The sequence below is a fragment of the Daldinia caldariorum genome, assembly GCF_022478825.1.
Source record: "Daldinia caldariorum strain CBS 122874 unplaced genomic scaffold F4812scaffold_17, whole genome shotgun sequence".
Classification (NCBI taxonomy): Eukaryota; Fungi; Ascomycota; class Sordariomycetes; order Xylariales; family Hypoxylaceae; genus Daldinia; species Daldinia caldariorum.
This window is the reverse complement of record NW_025953053.1, coordinates 554,505-571,781: the sequence shown is the minus strand read 5'-3', so window position 1 is coordinate 571,781 and position 17,277 is coordinate 554,505. Positions and strand designations below refer to the sequence as shown.

Genomic DNA, 17,277 nt, shown 5'->3' with positions numbered 1-17,277 from the left:
GAAACGGAGTACTTCGTACCTAACCAGTACCTAGGTAGATCCAAATATAAGATATTATTTATAATTATATGAAAGTAACCAGGATTGCGATAAGATAAAGAATTACTTTGACCAAGTCTCAGTCGTTGTAAGCATCACTGGGGAGACTCGTGTTTTTGTTTTATTTTATTTTTTTATCTTTATCATTTATCTTTATCTAGCGTCCTTTCCTGTCGCATCACGAGATTGAGTTGAGCCATGGGGAAAGGTACGGATAAGCTATACATCACGCATTCCGAGTGGTCATCTTCAGACGCCTACTCGGCGAATACGGGCTCGCGAACCGGTCCTAACGGTTCATCTTCATCTTCATCTTTCAAGCGACTTCCCTTCAACTTTTGCGCCGCCAGCCTCCAACCCTTCAAGAACCCCGTCTGCACCCCCGACGGAACCATATTCGACGTCGAAGTCATATCGAAATGGCTCGAGAACCACAAGACCAACCCGGTGAACGGCGAACCGTTAGCTGCGCGTGACCTCATCAAGCTTAACTTCGCGCGCAACGGGGATGTCGACTCCAAGGGCGCCGACGGGTTAGGTAGCGACGGGGAGGGAGATTTTATCGACCCGGTCACCTTTAAAGTTCTTACCGACAATACCCACGTTGTCGCGATTCGACACGGTACCTACGCAAACGTGTTCGCTTGGGAGACGGTCGAGAGGATGAACATTAAGGCGAAGATGTGGCGAGATTTGGTAGACGACGCAGAGTTCAGCCGCTCGGACATCATAACGCTTCAGGATCCCCAGAACGCCGCTAGCAGGGATCTAAGCCAATTCCAGCACCTGAAAAACGGCGGAGATGCGCTCTTGACCAGGGAGCAGGAGGAGGAAAGGAAAGAAGGCAACGTCAATATCAACGCTCTGGGTAGGGTAGGCGACAAGGTCCTAAGAGCGAAAGAGGCCGTCGAGAAGGCGAGAAGGGAACGCGAAGCTAGGGGCGACGTCAACCGTTCTTCTAAAGCAGTCACGAAGACGTCGGAGAACGGTAGCGCTCGGTCGTCCATGATACAGGAGAAAAAGCCTAACGAGAGGGCTGCGACGCACACCACGGGCAGAGCCGCGGCCAGTTTCACAAGTACGGGGTTGACACCGGAAACTAGCGGCGAGCGGGCTACGCTAACGGAAGAGGAGTACATGTTGAAACCGAAGAGGGTGAAGATCAAAGGCTACGCACGGATCGAAACAAATCTAGGCGATCTAAATATCGAGCTACATACCGAATATGCTCCCAAGGCGGTTTGGAACTTTACCCGGTTAGCCCAAAACGGCTACTATAAAGGCGTCACGTTCCACCGCAACATCAAAAACTTCATGATCCAAGGCGGCGACCCGTCCGGGACGGGACGAGGGGGCGCCAGCATATGGGGCAAGAATTTCCAGGACGAGTTCGAGGGGCCGCTAACGCACGACTCCCGGGGCGTTCTGAGCATGGCCAACAAGGGGAAAAACACGAACTCGAGCCAGTTCTTCATCACGTACCGCCCGGCCAAGCATCTCGACAGGAAACACACCATCTTCGGGAAGGTCGTGGGGGGGCTGGACACCTTGAGCAAGATGGAGGCGGCGCCTACGGACGGCTCGGACCGGCCCTTGAACAAGATCGTGATCAAGGACGTCGTCGTCTACCTCGACCCGTTCCGGGAGTTCCTGGAGCAGAAGGCCAAGCAGGAGAAGCAGGCGGAGCAGAAGGCGGAGATCGAGAGGGCGGGCGGCACCGAGGACGACCAGCTGACGTGGACGGGGAAGCGGGTGAGGCGGGACGGCACGGTGGAGCAGGGCGGCGGTGGTGGCGGCACCGTGGGTAAGTATCTCCAAGCCGCGATGAAGCAGCGGGGCAACGAAGACGACGAGATCGTCGAGGAAGATATCGATACGTGGGAAGAGCCGGCGAAGAAGAAGGCTAAGGTTGTTGGTGGCGGCGGCGGCGGCGGGTTTGGCAATTTTGATAATTGGTAAAAAGGAAATTTGGCATCGCGCGGCGTTGGGTGATACCCTAGGGTCTATAGAACTTAGAAGAAATCAGGTATTATGTTAGGTTAGGTAGGTGTACCAGGTAGGTGTACCTATTGCACTTTACGATATCTACAGTACTTCACAGGTTAGGTAGGCTGGACTCTAATAATAGCTTGCTTTCATATGAGTTTCCATGGTTCTGCTGATGTGTCGTATTTTGTTATGAGTCTTATGAGTCATTGTAATACTTGATGATATTGTCATAACTTGACTTACCCTTGTTTTTATAAAAGACCATCTTATAACCTAATTGGTACATAATTTATAACTACGCTGTTGTATATATATATATACCTAGTATATGAAATGAAGAATTCCTGTAAATCTCACATAAACTCACATATAGAGAGACTGAGCGTTGTTGTTAGATATTCGGAGAAGGAAATGTCCGAGCTTTCGACTTCCGAAAAGATAGTGACGCGGTCCTAGGCTACGATTTTTTTCACGACCCCCTTTTATATATACCAGGTACCTAAGGTATATATAGGTACCTTATATATCATTCTCCTTTCCAATTTTTTATTCTGTTTTCATTTTATTTTTTTATTTTTTTCAGCATGTTTACCTCAGAACCGCATACTACCACTCCAACTCCTACTACTTCTACTTCTACTTCTACTACTAGTCCTGCCACCACCACCACCCCCAAGCCGCCGCGAGTCCTCGCCTGCGTGCTGTGCCAGCAGCGCAAAGTGAAATGCGACAAGGTCTTCCCGTGCGCGAACTGCGTGCGCTCGCGGGCGCCGTGCGTGCGGGCCACGCTTGCGCCGCCGCGCCGCCGCGGCAGCAGCAGGCGTTTTCCCAAGCGGGAGCTCGTGGACCGGCTCAGCCACTATGAGAACCTGCTCCGGGAGAACGGCATTCCGTTCGAGTCCGTGCTCGGCGGGGGTGATGGTGGTGGTGGTAGTAGTAGTAAGACCGGAGCAGGCAGCGGTGATGGTAGTGGTGATCGGAGGACTCCCCAGGATGCGGCGAGAGACGAAGTGGGGGATAAGCCGGAGTTGGCATTTAGGCCTAAGTATGTCCGTCTTTTCGTAATATATATATATATATTTAGAGTAAAATAGGTTAACTATTAATTCATTATAGGGATATATGGCGGGCTATAAGTGAAAAGGTACGCGTAACCCAAGTGCTAATAGTATAGGTAACCTAACGGTGTACCTACTTGGATACTTTGGTATACGTGTACTAACAATCGAAGAAAAGACGTCAGACTCCGAAGATTCCGACATCGACAGGGAGAGCGACGACGACGACGGCGGCAGCTGGTCCTTCAAAAAGGACTCGCTGCACCAGCCCATGATCACCAAAGTGTGGGATCGTATCTACGAGAGCGAAGATAACAGCCACCTCCTGTTCGCCGCGCCCCAGACCGGCCGCGCTCTTTCTACGCTGCACCCGGAGCATATACACATCTTCAGGCTTTGGCAGGTGTACCTGGATAACGTCGACCCTCTGCTGAAGGTCACGCATACGCCTACCCTGCAGGCGCGCATTATCGACGCTACGAGTCATATCACGAATATCGATCCCGCCATGGAAGCCCTCATCTTTAGTATTTATTGCGTGTCCGTATTTAGCCTCACTAATGACGAGTGCCATGCCTTCTTTATGGAATCGAGGGATAATCTCCTACTGCGGTACCAGCTGGGGTGTCGGCAAGCCTTGCAGAACTGCAGGTTCTTGCAGAATACTGACAGAGATTGCTTGACGGCGTTGTATCTCTATCTAGTAAGCTATTCAGATTATTTATTACCTCCCTAACCCAACCTAAGCTGCCTAGTATCTAGTATCTAGTATCACCTCTAATGCGTTATAGATCTCGGTAAGACCCAAAGTAGACCCGCGGTCTCTATCCTCGATGCTCAGCATCGCCGTCCGCATCGCGCGCCGCATGGGTATCCACGACGAGTATACCTGTGCCAAGTTCACGGCGCTGGAAGCCGAGATGCGTCGGAGGCTATGGTGGTCGTTGATCATCTTCGACAACCGCATCAGCGAGCTTTGCGACTACAAGACCGCGTCGCTGGCTCCCACTTGGGACTGTAGGATCCCCGTGAACGTGTATGACTCCGAGATCCGGCTGGAGATGAAGATTCCCCTGGCGATCCACGAGAAACCCACCGAGGCCATTTTTGCCGTCGTGCGTAGCGAGCTGGCCGACTTCGTTCGCCATAGCTCCTTTCATATCATGTTTACCAATCCTTCTCTTAGCACTATTGCCAAAAGCACCCGGCAAGGCTCCGCCTCGGAAGGCGACGAATTAGACGCCTTGGAAAGATCGATAGAAGGCAAGTACCTCGCATTCTGCGATCTAGATAACCCTCTCCACTTCATGACGGTCTGGAGCGCGCGAGGATATCTTGCGAAGATTCGTATCCTAGACTACTACTCGAGACACCTGACGTCGGCCACACAACCGACAGACACAGAGCGCAACGCACTCATCTCCTCGGCCATAAACATGCTCGAGTGTGACACGAAGCTCATGGATTCGCCTGTGGTAAAAGGATATCGTTGGTTGATTACCTACCACTTCCCACTACCGGCGTATATCCACCTTCTCCAAGGCCTAAAGAAGCGACCGGTCGATGATAAGACCGAACAGGCCTGGGACGCAATGAGCGATAATTACAGAGTCCGATTTATGAACTCGGAAGTCAACGAGGCCTTTTTCCACGTGTTCTCCCGGATCGTCCTCAAGGCGTGGGAGGCGCGAGAAGCGCTGTCGAGACAGGAGGGCGGATCTCTAGTCCCGCCGCTTATCGTATCGGATGTCCGGGACAGAATACTAAACACGAAGCTAAATAATCCCCAAGACAGTCAAGTCGTGGGTCTGAGCAACACCGACTTGTCTCAAATGTCTGGGTCCATGGGCTTTAGCAGTGGCTATGGCCCTTCGTATAGTATGAGAGAACAGGAGTCCTCCACGAACTCGGGATTCTGGGCTAACCCCAGCACGACTTCTCAGGGTCCGATGGAGGCCATGAATTTTGATGACATCGGCTGGACGGGTTTAGGCTGGACCATATAATTCCACGGCTCTGGAAGTGACCTCATAATTGGTGTATACCTAAGTGTACAATAATTGTAAAAAGAAAAACAAGGAGAAACTACACTAAATCAATACAATTTAAATCCACTCCACACGCCCTAAGTACCTCTGGTTTTATATAAAGCATTGCAAGGCAATTGTATTGTAGCTGTCTGCGAAATTCTGTGAGGTCCAGTGGGATCGGCAGCGATTCCAGACGCGGGTCTTCGTAAAATATGTCATTCGAAGTGAGATCTTTCAAAGCCTGAACATGGCGGCCATATCTCTCGTCAAACTTTTGGATTGGGACGATGTTGTTGGGCATAGGCCCTAGAAAAGGTTCGCCGAACGATAACTCAAGAACAAAACACGAACCAACTACTCGAAATTTACAATTGCCTTGCGGACGAAGTAATAAGGGGGTAGAGCAGCCAAGTAGAAAATGGACCTCGTCGCCGGGCTGTACTGGTGCCGTGGTGGTCCCTATATAACCACCTGTGCACTGAATGAGTTGGAACCCCTTTAAATTCCTAGCGGACGAAAGGAATCTGCGAACGCCTGGGGAAAACACGAACTCCCTATTTTCGGCACTGTTGATATCAGAATCAGACATGATAAACTCTACGCACCGTTTCGATTCTTCGAAATCCGGAAAAGCAGAATCGGGCGGCTCCATCGTGTGCATGAATATGTCGTGGACTAGTAATCTAGCATAGTCTTCTATCGTATGATGCTCCTCTTGATCTAAAGCTGTCAACAAGATTCGCAGTCCCTCAAGCGTGGCATCAGCAAAGCGTAACATGAGCGGAACCTGGTGGACTTTCGAGACGGTACACTTGTGTACACTCATTACTCTCAGTACGCCAGGCTCCGGAAATTCGTACCACGCCGCGAACCGATGGAAGCCCATGGCTAAACCAGATCGATAGAAATTGGCAAAAGGTTTTGACCAGTCAGGCACCCAACTCGGACATGTGGTTTCTTGTAGCTGACACTCGGAAAGAATGTTTAAGGAACCGAAATGGTTAATGAAGTTTCGTATGACGGTCGCATAAAGCTTCTCGTAAGGCTGAGTATAGTCTGGGGGCGGAATGAACGACTTTTCGACGTCTGTGAAGAATGCCCATACCGCATAGAGCCGGTCCTGCGGATTTAGGCACTGTGCATTGTTGAAAATATATTTTATGTCCACTAGATATACAATCGGCTCGTGAAAGATGAATCCCTCCAGGAAACGTAGTCGGGCGACATATAGGTCAGTGTGTTCCAGGATCGGTGGCAGTTTTATAGAGAGACACATCAAACCTCGTCGAAAAATTGACCACTTGACCTGATAAAGGTCACACATAACAATCGCTTCTGGGCCAGCTAAATATATTTCTTGCCTGATCCATAGCCTTTCGAACCACTTCCGGGACAGGAGGTGATAAATCGAGGCGAGATCTTCTTCGCGAAAAGGAAGTAGGACGTTGACGTCGCCGATAGTGGGATCATGGCAATTTGCTACTGGTACTATTTTCCTTCTGGAAAGATTGACTTCGACCTGAGACCCGAGATAGCCTATGAGATACATAGCACGGTTACTATCGTTTTCTTCGGGGCCGAGCCAAGCAACAACTCGACTTGCGAGCCGGTAAATGTCGTTCATCATCGCGACCTGAGGACCCTTTTCAACATCGTCCTCTTGGTTGATGCAGAGCGCGTCAATCCATACAACCCGTGATGTGTCAACATAACGCAGATATCTTAAAGCAATGTCTAAGTTTCGTGTGATCGAGATATTTTCAAATTCTACCAGCGAGACTTTCTGTGATTCGTTGGTTACGGCGAGATCAGCCGATTTAACGTAGACCAGTAGAGAACTATTGTCGGAGCCCCAGACGTATGAGAGAGCTTCATACGGAGATGTGGTGTCAGGGAATTCTGAGGTTTGGAATGAAATGAAAATCTCGTCTTCGAACTTTCCAGGGTGAATTATAGCAAGTCTGATGTGTTTGCGTCCCGAAAGGGGACTGTAACGGTGGCGTGTCATAAGATAGGATGGGTTGCCCCTATGTTATCGAGGAAAAGGAATCGATGGACGTAGTATATAATTTATGAAATGAGAAGAGTTTTAATTCAATTGCATGACCCAAGAAGAAGGGGGGTACAGAGAAGGTAAAATACATCTTAAAGGAAGCTTGAAGAAAGAGACCTCCTCACGACGTTTCGCTCCATGGTCACTCACTGCCGCCCAACGCCACCAACATGCATTCTCAAACTTCGAACAGCGGCTAGTTACATCTGGAAAAACAACATGTAGCAAAAGGCATGACATACCTGCACTACTGCAATAACAAATTTTTGGAGAGTGTTGGAGTGCTGTTTCTTTCTAAAGTAATAATTTCTACTGTGTAAGAAAAATCCAAAAGTGGGAGTACCTAGGTATGGTAGTGGTGGACGGCAGTACCGATGGGAATCCGGTAAGATATCGCCTATTTCAAATTACTTTAATAGCTCAACTGTCTGGTCGTAAGCAATTTCCACAAAATTGAGACCAGGAAGTTTCAACCTGCCAATGGCTTAGCATGCGCTTGAACAAGCTTGGCGAAGCTTGAGAGGCTTAGTTAGGGTGGACCAATAACATCCACGCTGCCCCGTTACCTGAGACCAAGGATCTTTCTCGTTCTCGCTCTCGTCAACGCCAACCCTGAGATGGGCTATGTCTAACGAATATCCTCATAAACTGGGACTTCAGCTGAGTTTAATCGGTGGAGAGACCTGATATAAATAAATAAAAGACAAAGGTAAGTTCTGCGTAGAAATGAACATCACAAACTCACAACAATCTTTCGTATTTCACTTGAGTTACGACTTATATACTGTACCTACCTACCTAGGTACCTAAGGTATATATCTGTATAACTACCTCTTAACTATTCGTATACCTTGAGCATCCCGTCTACTCTTCCTCTCTCTCTCTCTCCCTGCCTCACTCACCATGGCCTTAACTGAGCAAAATGATATCTCCATCGCCGAAATCGCTATCTATACACCGGCACTGTTCGTCGCGATATGGCTATGCATACGCCATGGCTTTGGCCGTAGTTCGGGATGGCTCTATTTGATAATATTTTCACTGGCCCGTATCATCGGAGCAGCAATGCAACTGGCTACTATATCCGACCCGAAAAGTCTACGCCTTCGCATAGGAGCGGCAACTTTACAAAACATTGGCTTGTCACCTCTAATGATGGTCCAACTGGCCCTGATCGGACGAGCCGCCGAGAACATCCAAAAGTCGACGACATGTTTTGTCACTGAGCAACGGATACGTTTTATCCACCTCATTGTGCTTGTGGGTTTGGTCTTAGGTGCAATTGGCGGCAGTCAGTCCGGGCAGGATCTCGCCGACACGGGGAAATACACCGTCTCGACCCTCTCTCAAGCTGGCACAGGCTTGATGATTGCCGCGTACATCTTACTGGCGCTTTCGACTGCTCTTGTCGCGGTGCAGATGCCGTACATGGAGGCGGGATCGAAGCGGCTAGTTTTGGCCGTGGGCCTTTCTCTCCCCTTCATCCTCGTCCGACTAGCCTATTCGGCAGAATCTTTGTACGGAAACAACCCGGCCTTCAACCAAGTATCTGGCGATATCAACATTCAGCTCGGAATGTCCGTCATTATGGAGATGATCGTCGTCGCTATTGTTGAGAGCATTGGAATGACTTTGCCTAAGATTACAAAATCTCCCGCTGGACAGTCTGACCAGTCGGAGGCCGATTATGAGATGATTCCCAAATAATAATATTGGTGTCGGCAATATTTTGGAAACATGTATAAAAAACAAAAGCAGTATAAATGTACCTAGCTAGATGTTAGTGTTAGTCCTTGGAGTTTTGAATAGGTTAGGTAGGTAGATACCATTATGATGATGATGATGATTACACACTAACGGTTACACATTACCTAAAGGTATAACCTAGGAAACGTGCCTGGATATGCTTTACTAAGAATAAGCTTCTCTCTGCCCTATGTAATTGCAAGGGTCTCCACCATTTCGGGGCTTGCCAAGGCCTAAGCCGTTACGCTACAGCAGTGTTAGCAGGTCGTTGAAGAGGGGCAGCTAAAAAAGCAAAGATGCGGGAGGCCGCGGGGTACTTTTACAACATAAGAAATTTAAATTTTACCAACTCTACCTCTACCCAGGAGCATCTCATTGATTATCCGCCAACTAAAATAAAATAAAATGCCGGTAAGTAAATTTTTGATTTTCCAAAATGCGGCACTCATCATAGACAGACCAGACGATATTAACAACATGTCGTCGCCAGTTAATCATAGTTACGGGCCTCCCCACGTCCGGCAAGACCACGCGCGCAAAGCAGCTGCACAGCTACCTCTCCGAGCGCATAGCGAGCTCATCCTCGCCCGCCGCCGCTAAATACAGACTGCACCTGATCTCGGACCAGACCCTGTCCATATCGCGCTCCGTCTACGATCTGTCCGCGACCCCGGCGCACACGAGGTCCGCCAATGCGTCCGAGAAGGACGCCCGCGCCGCCATATACGGCGCTACCAAGCGCGTGCTGAGCGATCGCGACATCGTCATCTTGGACGGCCTGAACTACATCAAGGGCTGGCGGTACCAGCTGTTCTGCGAGGCCAAAGCCGTGCGCACGCCGAGCTGCGTCCTGCAGATCGGCTGCACGAAAGAGAAGGCTAAGGAGGTCAACGAAGAAAGATTGCGGCGGCGGCGCAGCAGCGAAAATGCCGGCGATGCTGTGAAAGAGGGAGAAGAGAAGAATCCAGACGAGCAACAAGAAGAAGAGGAGGAGGAGAAGGATGAAGAACAGGGCCCTTACGAGCCGGAAAATTGGGAGAATCTTGTGTTTCGTTACGAAGAACCGAATCCCATGACGAGATGGGATAGTCCCTTATTCACGCTGATCTGGGAAGACGGCGAGGAGCAGACGAAGCAGGTCTTCGATAGCTTGTGGGACGCGATTGCGGGCGAAGCGCGGAAGCTGGTACGGCCCAACCAGGCCACCGTGCAGCGGACCCGAGATACGGGCGGAGACTACTTGTACGTGCTCGACCGGGAGACGCAGGAGATTGTCAAGAGGATACTAGACCAGCAAAGCGACGAAGGCGGAGACGACATAAAGATCCCGAGAAGTAGCGGCAACGCTGGTGAGGAGGAGTTGGTCGTGGAACTGCCTGCCGGGAAGAAGGTAGGCTTACCGCAGCTTCAGCGGTTGCGAAGGGCTTATATGGGCTTGCATAGAGGAGGAATTGGCCTCGAAGGAGTTGGGAATATGGGACCGGAGAGGATACGAGAGACTTTTGTGGGATATCTCAATGACGCTTTTGAAAAAGATGGTTGATACTTAGATATCTCCAGATCTTCTTCTGGTACTTAGGTACCTATTTCCCCTTAACTATCTAACCTCTGATGCATATTGATACCCCGGTTTTGTTTGCTATCTTAGCCTAGCTATTCTAATCTAGAAGAACGTTTAAATTACATGATGGAATACCTATCGAATGTCTTTATATTTATATCCCCTGGGCATTGGTAAATAGACAAAGCGTTGCGACTCAAGCAGCCAAGGACTCATAATCGGTATTAGAATAGTTCGCATAGTGCGATATGATGCACCAGAACCCTTATAATGCAAGCTAGATCCTCACAGCTTGGTAGGATTCATATGACCTACAAGGTGCCCATGAATGTATCTCTTCACCGATTTTCGACGAAACCTGGGATACCGAGGAATATAACCCGCTCGCGGCTTCTCGTCATGGAAGAACTACTCAAAAAGGTTCTCGAGCGCAACGAAGCCACCAAGAAGCCCCTCAGCGCCGTCCCGTGGAAACCGGACCAGCCGCACGCGCAGCCACTCTTCACATACGACCGCTCGGCGCAAGCGTGGACGCCCGCACCACCAGCAGATCCCACGCCGCGGTCCCTCCACCAACGGGATGACGCCGGAAACGGAATCACCAGGCTGCGGGTGTACAGCTGGAACATCGACTTCATGCTGCCGCTCGCGAAAGCGCGCATGGACGCCGCGCTCGAGCACCTTCGCAGCCTAACCAGCAGCCTGCCGCCCTCCATAGCGGCAGTCGTCTTCCTGCAGGAGTGCGTGGAAGAGGACCTGGCTACGATCGGCGCGGCGGATTGGGTGCGCAGCGGATTCGTCCGCACGGACGTCGACGGGAGCAATTGGCAGGCGTGCTACGGCACGACGACGCTGGTCGACCGCCGGCTCGGTGTGGCGGCGTGCTTCCGGGTGCACTACGCGCAGACGCGCATGGAGCGGGACGCCCTATTCGTAGACGTGGTCTTGAATAGTACCAGTTCCAGTGCCAGTGGTGGGAGTGGGGCGCCAAAGACCATCCGCCTGTGCAACTCGCACCTCGAGTCGCTAGCTCTCTCGCCGCCGCTGCGACCCGCGCAAGTGCAGGTCATGGCGACGCACATGCGGGCGGCGGGGGTGCACGCGGGGATCGCGGCGGGGGACTTCAACGCGATCGAGGCGGTCGACCGGACGCTGCACGCGACGCACGGGCTGCGGGACGCGTACCTCGAGGTGTCGGGCGGGAGAGAGGACAGCGAGGAAGGGTACACGTGGGGCCAGCAGGCGGCGACGAGCCTGCGGGAGCGGTTCGGGTGCTCGCGCATGGACAAGGTGTATTTCACGTCGGGAGGGGGGCTCCGGTTGCACGGGTTCGAGAGGTTCGGGAGGGATGTGCTGGTGCGCGGGGAGGAGGAGGGGGAGAGGATCCGCGCGCTGGGGTTCGAGAAGCCTTGGATTACGGACCATTTGGGCGTTACGGCGGAGTTTGAGGTGGTGGATTAATTTGGGTGTGGGAGAAATAGTAGCTACCTCTTAACTTAAGTAGGTACGTGTTTGAATGAAGATATCTCGATGTGCTTTATATAGGTACCTAGGTAGGAGAATAAATAGTTATTGGAATTGGGAGGGATTACTTATACTTTATATATAAAGGGGGGAGGGGGAGGGGTGGGTGGACGATCAACTCTCGCTATGCCTTAGGAGATTGAGGGTTATGATATACTTTAGGTACCTAGGTAGATTTAGGACATGAAATGGGCTCATGGTGTTTTTCTTTGAAATCTATTGTAGATTATATTATATCAGGTAGCTACTGAGTAGGGCTCCGACATGCCATATTATATACTGTTGAGTGGACGCGACTGTGTTTATCGATCTACCATCATCCAGGCGTCTTAAGCATCACATCTGCCTTGCAATATCTTCTGAGGCTTCGAACCTATAATGGCAATAAACGGGGTATATATCATCAATGTTTTTGGGTAGGTTCGCACAGGCTCATATTTCCTCTTACGAACGTCTTCCTCCTTGAACCTTAGACCGGGTATCTGACCATAACTTATCCACAATCTGGAACACCGCCGTAACGTCGCGCATGACCGCGCTATCGACCTGTCCGCCAAGTCGCTGCTGTATCTTATCCGGATGCCACCGAACCCGCTCCTCCTTCAACCTCGCGAGGAACTCCGCTTCGCCCACGTCTTCGGGATCGATCCCCAGGACGAAAAAGTCCCTGACCGCATCCGCATCCGCACCCACGTCTTCGCGCCGCCCCCCGCGCACCGGCCAAGCCATACTCCCCATCGACCCGTCCCACTCCCTCCACGCCTTCGCGTACTCCTCCCAGCGCTCCTTCCACCCCCTCTTCCTGCGCCTCTCCTCGCCCCTGCGCAGGCTCCGCTCCATCTCGCGCGCGAGCCGCCTCTTCTCGCCGTCCTCCTGGCTCTTCTGCTTCCGGCGCTCCTCGCGCCGCGCCCGCTCCTCCAGGAGCCCCTCGTGCGTCTTCTCCCACATCTTCTGCCGCACGTACGCCGCGTACTCGTCGTCGTCCATCCGCTCTAGCGGCCCGTCCGGCCCCGCGCCTGCCCGCGCCTCCTGCGCGTAGATGTGGATCGGCTGCCCGTACACGCCCTCCCAGTACGCGGCCCCTTCGTCGTCCGCCATCGCGTCGAAGAGCGACTCCCGGAAGGCGGCTTCGGATCCGAGGGGCGGTGGCTCGAAAGGGTTCGGGGGCGTGGGGGAGCGCGAGCGCCGTCGCTTGTGTTTGCGGTGATTGTGGTGGTCGTTGTCGTCGTGATGATGATGTCTGTGTCTATGACGGTGGCGGCGTGATTCGCTTTCGCCTTCACGTTCGTAGTCGTCATCGTGGTGTCGCGAACGCTTCGACTTAAATCGGAATCTGGTCGTCTTCTTCCTATCCTTCAGTTCCGCAGCTTCCTGTTCCACCTGCTCTTGATCCGGCTGCGGCTCCGGAGGTGGGGCCTCGACCGGAGGCGTGTTGGCATCTGGTATTTTGGGTGACGCTGAGCGGCGGTCGGGGTTTATTGAGGATAATATGTGTCGCCTCTTCGGCGACGCTGCCTCTGTTGTCATCTTTTATACATAACGCGTGGTTGGCTCCACTGGTGTATAGAAAAGTTCAGAAATGACAGTGGGATTCGGTATGGTAAAGGAGATGTAAGGTATGATGAAAGTGGGTAGGTTTGGGAAACGCAAGCACATGCAAATGGTCACTTACTAATAAGTTAGATTTAAGCTTGGTCTTATCTTATCAGCTAGTTAGTTATTTTTAAGCCGTAAAAAGAGACTCTCAACTTTATTCAAGTCGAAACGATTTCTATTATTATTTTAATAAGTCCTATAAGCAGCAATCTCAATGCTAATATTTAATTGTATTGTGTTAGGAAAATAATACCATAATGGATGGAATAATTCTAAACACCATATCACATCAGGTGGACTCATGGTATCGATCCGATGAGCCTCTAATAATACGTCTTTTATAACAACCTATATTGAACCGCCACCTCGTATTTGGGTATCATAATCTATTTTGCTAATCCTCCCATCCTTATTCGAAGAATCCACCTTCGCTCTCATTGTCGCTTAAATCAGGAGAATCAGAAGTTTTATCTCTCTTGGTTTGGCCTTTGTTTTTTCGAGCGCTCGTACGATCGGACGCATCCAAGTTCTTTGCCTTGGATTGGTTAGCTTTCGTCGTAAGAGAGCCCTTCGAAGATTCTTTGGTTGTTTCGCCCTTCGAATCCTTCTCTAGTTTGCGTTCTCTGATTGCAACCAATGCTGATGTTCCCTTTTCCGATGCCTCTTCTATAACCTTCCATAGCGGTGGCCGTTCGGCACGTAAAGCCTTTGCTGCTGTGCTTCCATCCTCTGCCTTCTCCCCAACTGGATACAGACTGATGTAACGTTCTCTGTAAGGAAAATACCGGGCATATATACCGTCTATTTCGGCCTTATGAAGGTCCGCCTTGAGCTTCTCGATCTCTTCGGGGTCTTCGGCCGTGTTCAGTTGAGATTTTATTTGCTTCGCTAGTCGATCCGCCTTCTTCCTTTCTATCGTATATGGTTAGAATACCGACAATCAAAAATCTTGTAGTGTAGGAAATTAGCTTTACCAAAAAAGCGAACCATATGGTACTTCTTTATCATAGTCTTCCTCTTTTTCTCATCCACGGTTTCGGCAATCTTTTGTTGGTGATGGGCTAGCTCCCTCTCCAATTCAATCTCGACATTTGCTGGCATACTTTTTCCCATCTTCAAACGTCTCTCGATCGTTCGCGCTCGCTTCTTGAGCCAACTTATGTTATCTGGTTTTGCCTTGTTCTTTTTCGGCTTCTTATTGTTGAACTTGTTTGGCGCATGAGTCCCTGGAACGCGCTCGTTGGAGCCGTCTTGTTCAGAAGAGTCAGCTGTAAACTCCGAAAACTTCCTCTTGGAGCTCATCTTGTGCGCGCAGTTATCGAGTTTCGAACAGGGATAGGTGGGTTAATTTGGAATCAAATCCGGAGAGCGTTGCTGTTGAGGAATAGATTCGACGAAAAATAAACTTTCTAATAAAGTTTATCGTTCAGATTTAAGATAAGATTATGTACGTACCTAGGTACTGACATACCTAAAAATACTTTAGTACATGCACAATATAGTTATACAAGCTAACTTTACTAGTGTGCATCTACTGTCTAAGTCTCCTAGTCTACCTCCGTCTAGACCTGCTAGAATAACATACAACCAGGCATGGAACTCGATTCTCAATACTTACTCTTATCATTATGTAACGACGGGCTTTATATAAATCTTATAAGACTTATGAGATATACCCTTCTCAATTATTATCTAGATCGCCAAGATACTACTCTCCATTCGGAATGAAATATACACTCTTTCCCGGACCCCCTTTTGCAGCAGCAGTACGAAGTGCTTCTTCCCAATCTTCAAGTCTAAATTTTCCAGCTGCCTCCATACCCGCTCTGGTACCAATCTTTAACACGCCTCTTTCTACAGTTTTTATCAGATCCTTCGCCTGCTGAGGTGTGTTCATAAATGTACCTTTAATGGTGATGCCGTTATATGAGACATGCCAATAAGGAATCTCGATATCACTGGGGATTCCTCCCATCAGACTCATTCGACCTCCAGGCCTCAAAGATAATATACCAGCTCTGATATGAGAGCTTTTGCTAGCCGGCCGTGGAGAAATATCAAAGTATACGTCTGATGGCCCGAATTTAGCTAGTGCCTCGACGTCTTGTTCAACATCACCGCTAATTTTGACAGTTTCCACTCTCCCAGGGTCAGCAAGCTTCTTCAGATTCATAAGAGCCTCTTCATTTCTTCCCATGGCGATGACCCTGGCTCCCATAGAAAGAGCTACATGTACCGCAGCGCTGCTGAAAGATCCCGTAGCTGGGGCGATCAAGACCGTCTCACCCGGTTTTAAGCCAACATCCGCAAGGCCACCGTACGGTACCACTAGCTGGCTAAGCGAACCAAGCTCTTCAAGTTTATATCCCAGTTTCCCAACTAAGACATCTTCATCTAGAGCGTGGACGCTTTCCAGAGGTGCAGCGAATAGCGTGGCCCAGCACCCATTGCGCCACTCCTCCGATGCCATCAGCTTTCTCGTTCCCTCGTTGTAACCCTCGTGAAATGATCTCAGAATCTTGATATTGGGGTCGTCCCGTCCGCGGACCGTTAATTCCACAAATACCAGCTGACCGGGTCTTAGACTTGTAGCGTCGGACGGGACAGCGGCGACGCGGGCAATGCAAGAGCCTCCTGGTACCAGCGGTAAGGGATATTTATAACCTCTCGGGTTTCCATTCGTAAATATTTCGTTGGCATACTGTACAATGATAGAGTATAGTGGCTTGATAATTACCGTGCCCGCTGTAGGAATTGGCGTCGGCAATGTTGCAAGGACGGGAGGGGACGATGATGAGTGAAATTGTAGGCCGGTGTAAGTCTCCGGCAGAGCGTGCTCAGCCAAGTTCACCATCTTCGTTACAAATAAGCAGCTTCGGGAAAAATCGAGAGGATGCTTGTTTTTTTTTTGTTGGACTTTTCGATTCACTCCAGGTATTAGGGAGGACAACCGTAAGCTTTATATGTTCAACTTCAATATAGGCTTCTCTCTTATGACTTGCTTAACCCATGTAACCTATCTCAAGCAGAGACGGCGGAGTTAGAGAGATGGAACTTCTTAACTCCAAACTCCATTATGGTACTCTGCACTCGGTCTTAGGATATAGTGCCCTTATATCAAGTGCATGGTTGCACATCTGGAGCATCGTAAGCGTAGAGAAGGGATATGAGAGCGGTATACCGGGTAGAGTAACGAAAGTGAATTTAGGTATACACGCTTTGGTTTACATTACAGTCTTTGACAATACGAAAATTTACTTCTTTAAAAAATTGGAGACGCTGCTCACGATTTAACAAGCGCCTCCTAAGCTAATATTGATGTTATTAGGAACTCCTTGCTGACTTGACGGGTGAGTCCATCGGAGACCGAGAAAACCTCGGAGTAACTCGTGTTAGATGACAAAGGTCAATGGGACTGTAACCGTTTTCTACGAAGACAGCTACTATTTTTGGAAACATAAATAGGTACGCTAATAGACATAATACTATTTACTCCTCGGCCTTGTTTGATGCTATGTATAACTTCGTTTGCCGTTTGTATAAATCTACTTACATCCAGTAGGTTGTAAAGTACTTAGGTACTTAGGTACCTAGGTGCCAGGAATATGTATGATTAGCACCGTTTCTGATTGGCCAATGGATCACTATGACATTGGCCGGGGTCTAAGCTCAAGTTTTTAT

At 49.9% G+C, this 17,277-nt stretch overlaps 9 protein-coding genes across 9 annotated transcripts; 5 read left to right on the top strand and 4 right to left on the bottom strand.

Annotated features, from left to right (window-relative positions):
- Positions 1-8: 8 nt before the first annotated feature.
- Positions 9-2,182, top strand: F4812DRAFT_441188 (uncharacterized protein). The gene has a single exon (XM_047935215.1). The coding sequence runs from the start codon at positions 238-240 to the stop codon at positions 1,996-1,998; it is 1,761 nt and encodes a 586-aa protein (XP_047787293.1). The 5' UTR covers positions 9-237; the 3' UTR covers positions 1,999-2,182.
- Positions 2,183-2,341: 159 nt separating this feature from the next.
- Positions 2,342-5,132, top strand: F4812DRAFT_147020 (uncharacterized protein). The gene is made up of 4 exons (XM_047929678.1): positions 2,342-3,073; positions 3,145-3,172; positions 3,265-3,789; positions 3,878-5,132. Exons 1-4 carry the CDS (start codon positions 2,613-2,615, stop codon positions 5,090-5,092), a joined length of 2,229 nt encoding a protein of 742 aa, XP_047787292.1. The 5' UTR covers positions 2,342-2,612; the 3' UTR covers positions 5,093-5,132.
- Positions 5,133-7,654, bottom strand: F4812DRAFT_147021 (HET-domain-containing protein). Its single transcript, XM_047929679.1, has one exon. It carries the CDS (start codon positions 7,122-7,124, stop codon positions 5,172-5,174), a length of 1,953 nt encoding a protein of 650 aa, XP_047787291.1. The 5' UTR covers positions 7,125-7,654; the 3' UTR covers positions 5,133-5,171.
- Positions 7,655-7,780: 126 nt separating this feature from the next.
- Positions 7,781-9,036, top strand: F4812DRAFT_441184 (uncharacterized protein). Its single transcript, XM_047935214.1, has one exon. It carries the CDS (start codon positions 8,073-8,075, stop codon positions 8,874-8,876), a length of 804 nt encoding a protein of 267 aa, XP_047787290.1. The 5' UTR covers positions 7,781-8,072; the 3' UTR covers positions 8,877-9,036.
- Positions 9,037-10,601, top strand: F4812DRAFT_441182 (chromatin associated protein KTI12). Its single transcript, XM_047935213.1, has 2 exons — positions 9,037-9,326; positions 9,406-10,601. The coding sequence occupies exons 1-2, from the start codon at positions 9,321-9,323 to the stop codon at positions 10,456-10,458; spliced, it is 1,059 nt and encodes a 352-aa protein (XP_047787289.1). The 5' UTR covers positions 9,037-9,320; the 3' UTR covers positions 10,459-10,601.
- On the top strand, positions 10,602-12,201 carry F4812DRAFT_441180 (Endonuclease/exonuclease/phosphatase). Its single transcript, XM_047935212.1, has one exon. The coding sequence runs from the start codon at positions 10,747-10,749 to the stop codon at positions 11,935-11,937; it is 1,191 nt and encodes a 396-aa protein (XP_047787288.1). The 5' UTR covers positions 10,602-10,746; the 3' UTR covers positions 11,938-12,201.
- On the bottom strand, positions 12,202-13,631 carry F4812DRAFT_441179 (uncharacterized protein). The gene has a single exon (XM_047935211.1). It carries the CDS (start codon positions 13,525-13,527, stop codon positions 12,445-12,447), a length of 1,083 nt encoding a protein of 360 aa, XP_047787287.1. The 5' UTR covers positions 13,528-13,631; the 3' UTR covers positions 12,202-12,444.
- Positions 13,632-15,107, bottom strand: F4812DRAFT_441177 (uncharacterized protein). The gene is made up of 2 exons (XM_047935210.1): positions 14,571-15,107; positions 13,632-14,508 (listed from the first exon to the last, which is right to left on the bottom strand). The coding sequence occupies exons 1-2, from the start codon at positions 14,896-14,898 to the stop codon at positions 14,006-14,008; spliced, it is 831 nt and encodes a 276-aa protein (XP_047787286.1). The 5' UTR covers positions 14,899-15,107; the 3' UTR covers positions 13,632-14,005.
- F4812DRAFT_441176 (alcohol dehydrogenase GroES domain-containing protein) lies at positions 14,962-16,894 on the bottom strand. The gene is made up of 2 exons (XM_047935209.1): positions 15,121-16,894; positions 14,962-15,043 (listed from the first exon to the last, which is right to left on the bottom strand). Exon 1 carries the CDS (start codon positions 16,448-16,450, stop codon positions 15,305-15,307), a length of 1,146 nt encoding a protein of 381 aa, XP_047787285.1. The 5' UTR covers positions 16,451-16,894; the 3' UTR covers positions 14,962-15,043; positions 15,121-15,304.
- Between the last annotated feature and the right edge of the window lie 383 nt (positions 16,895-17,277).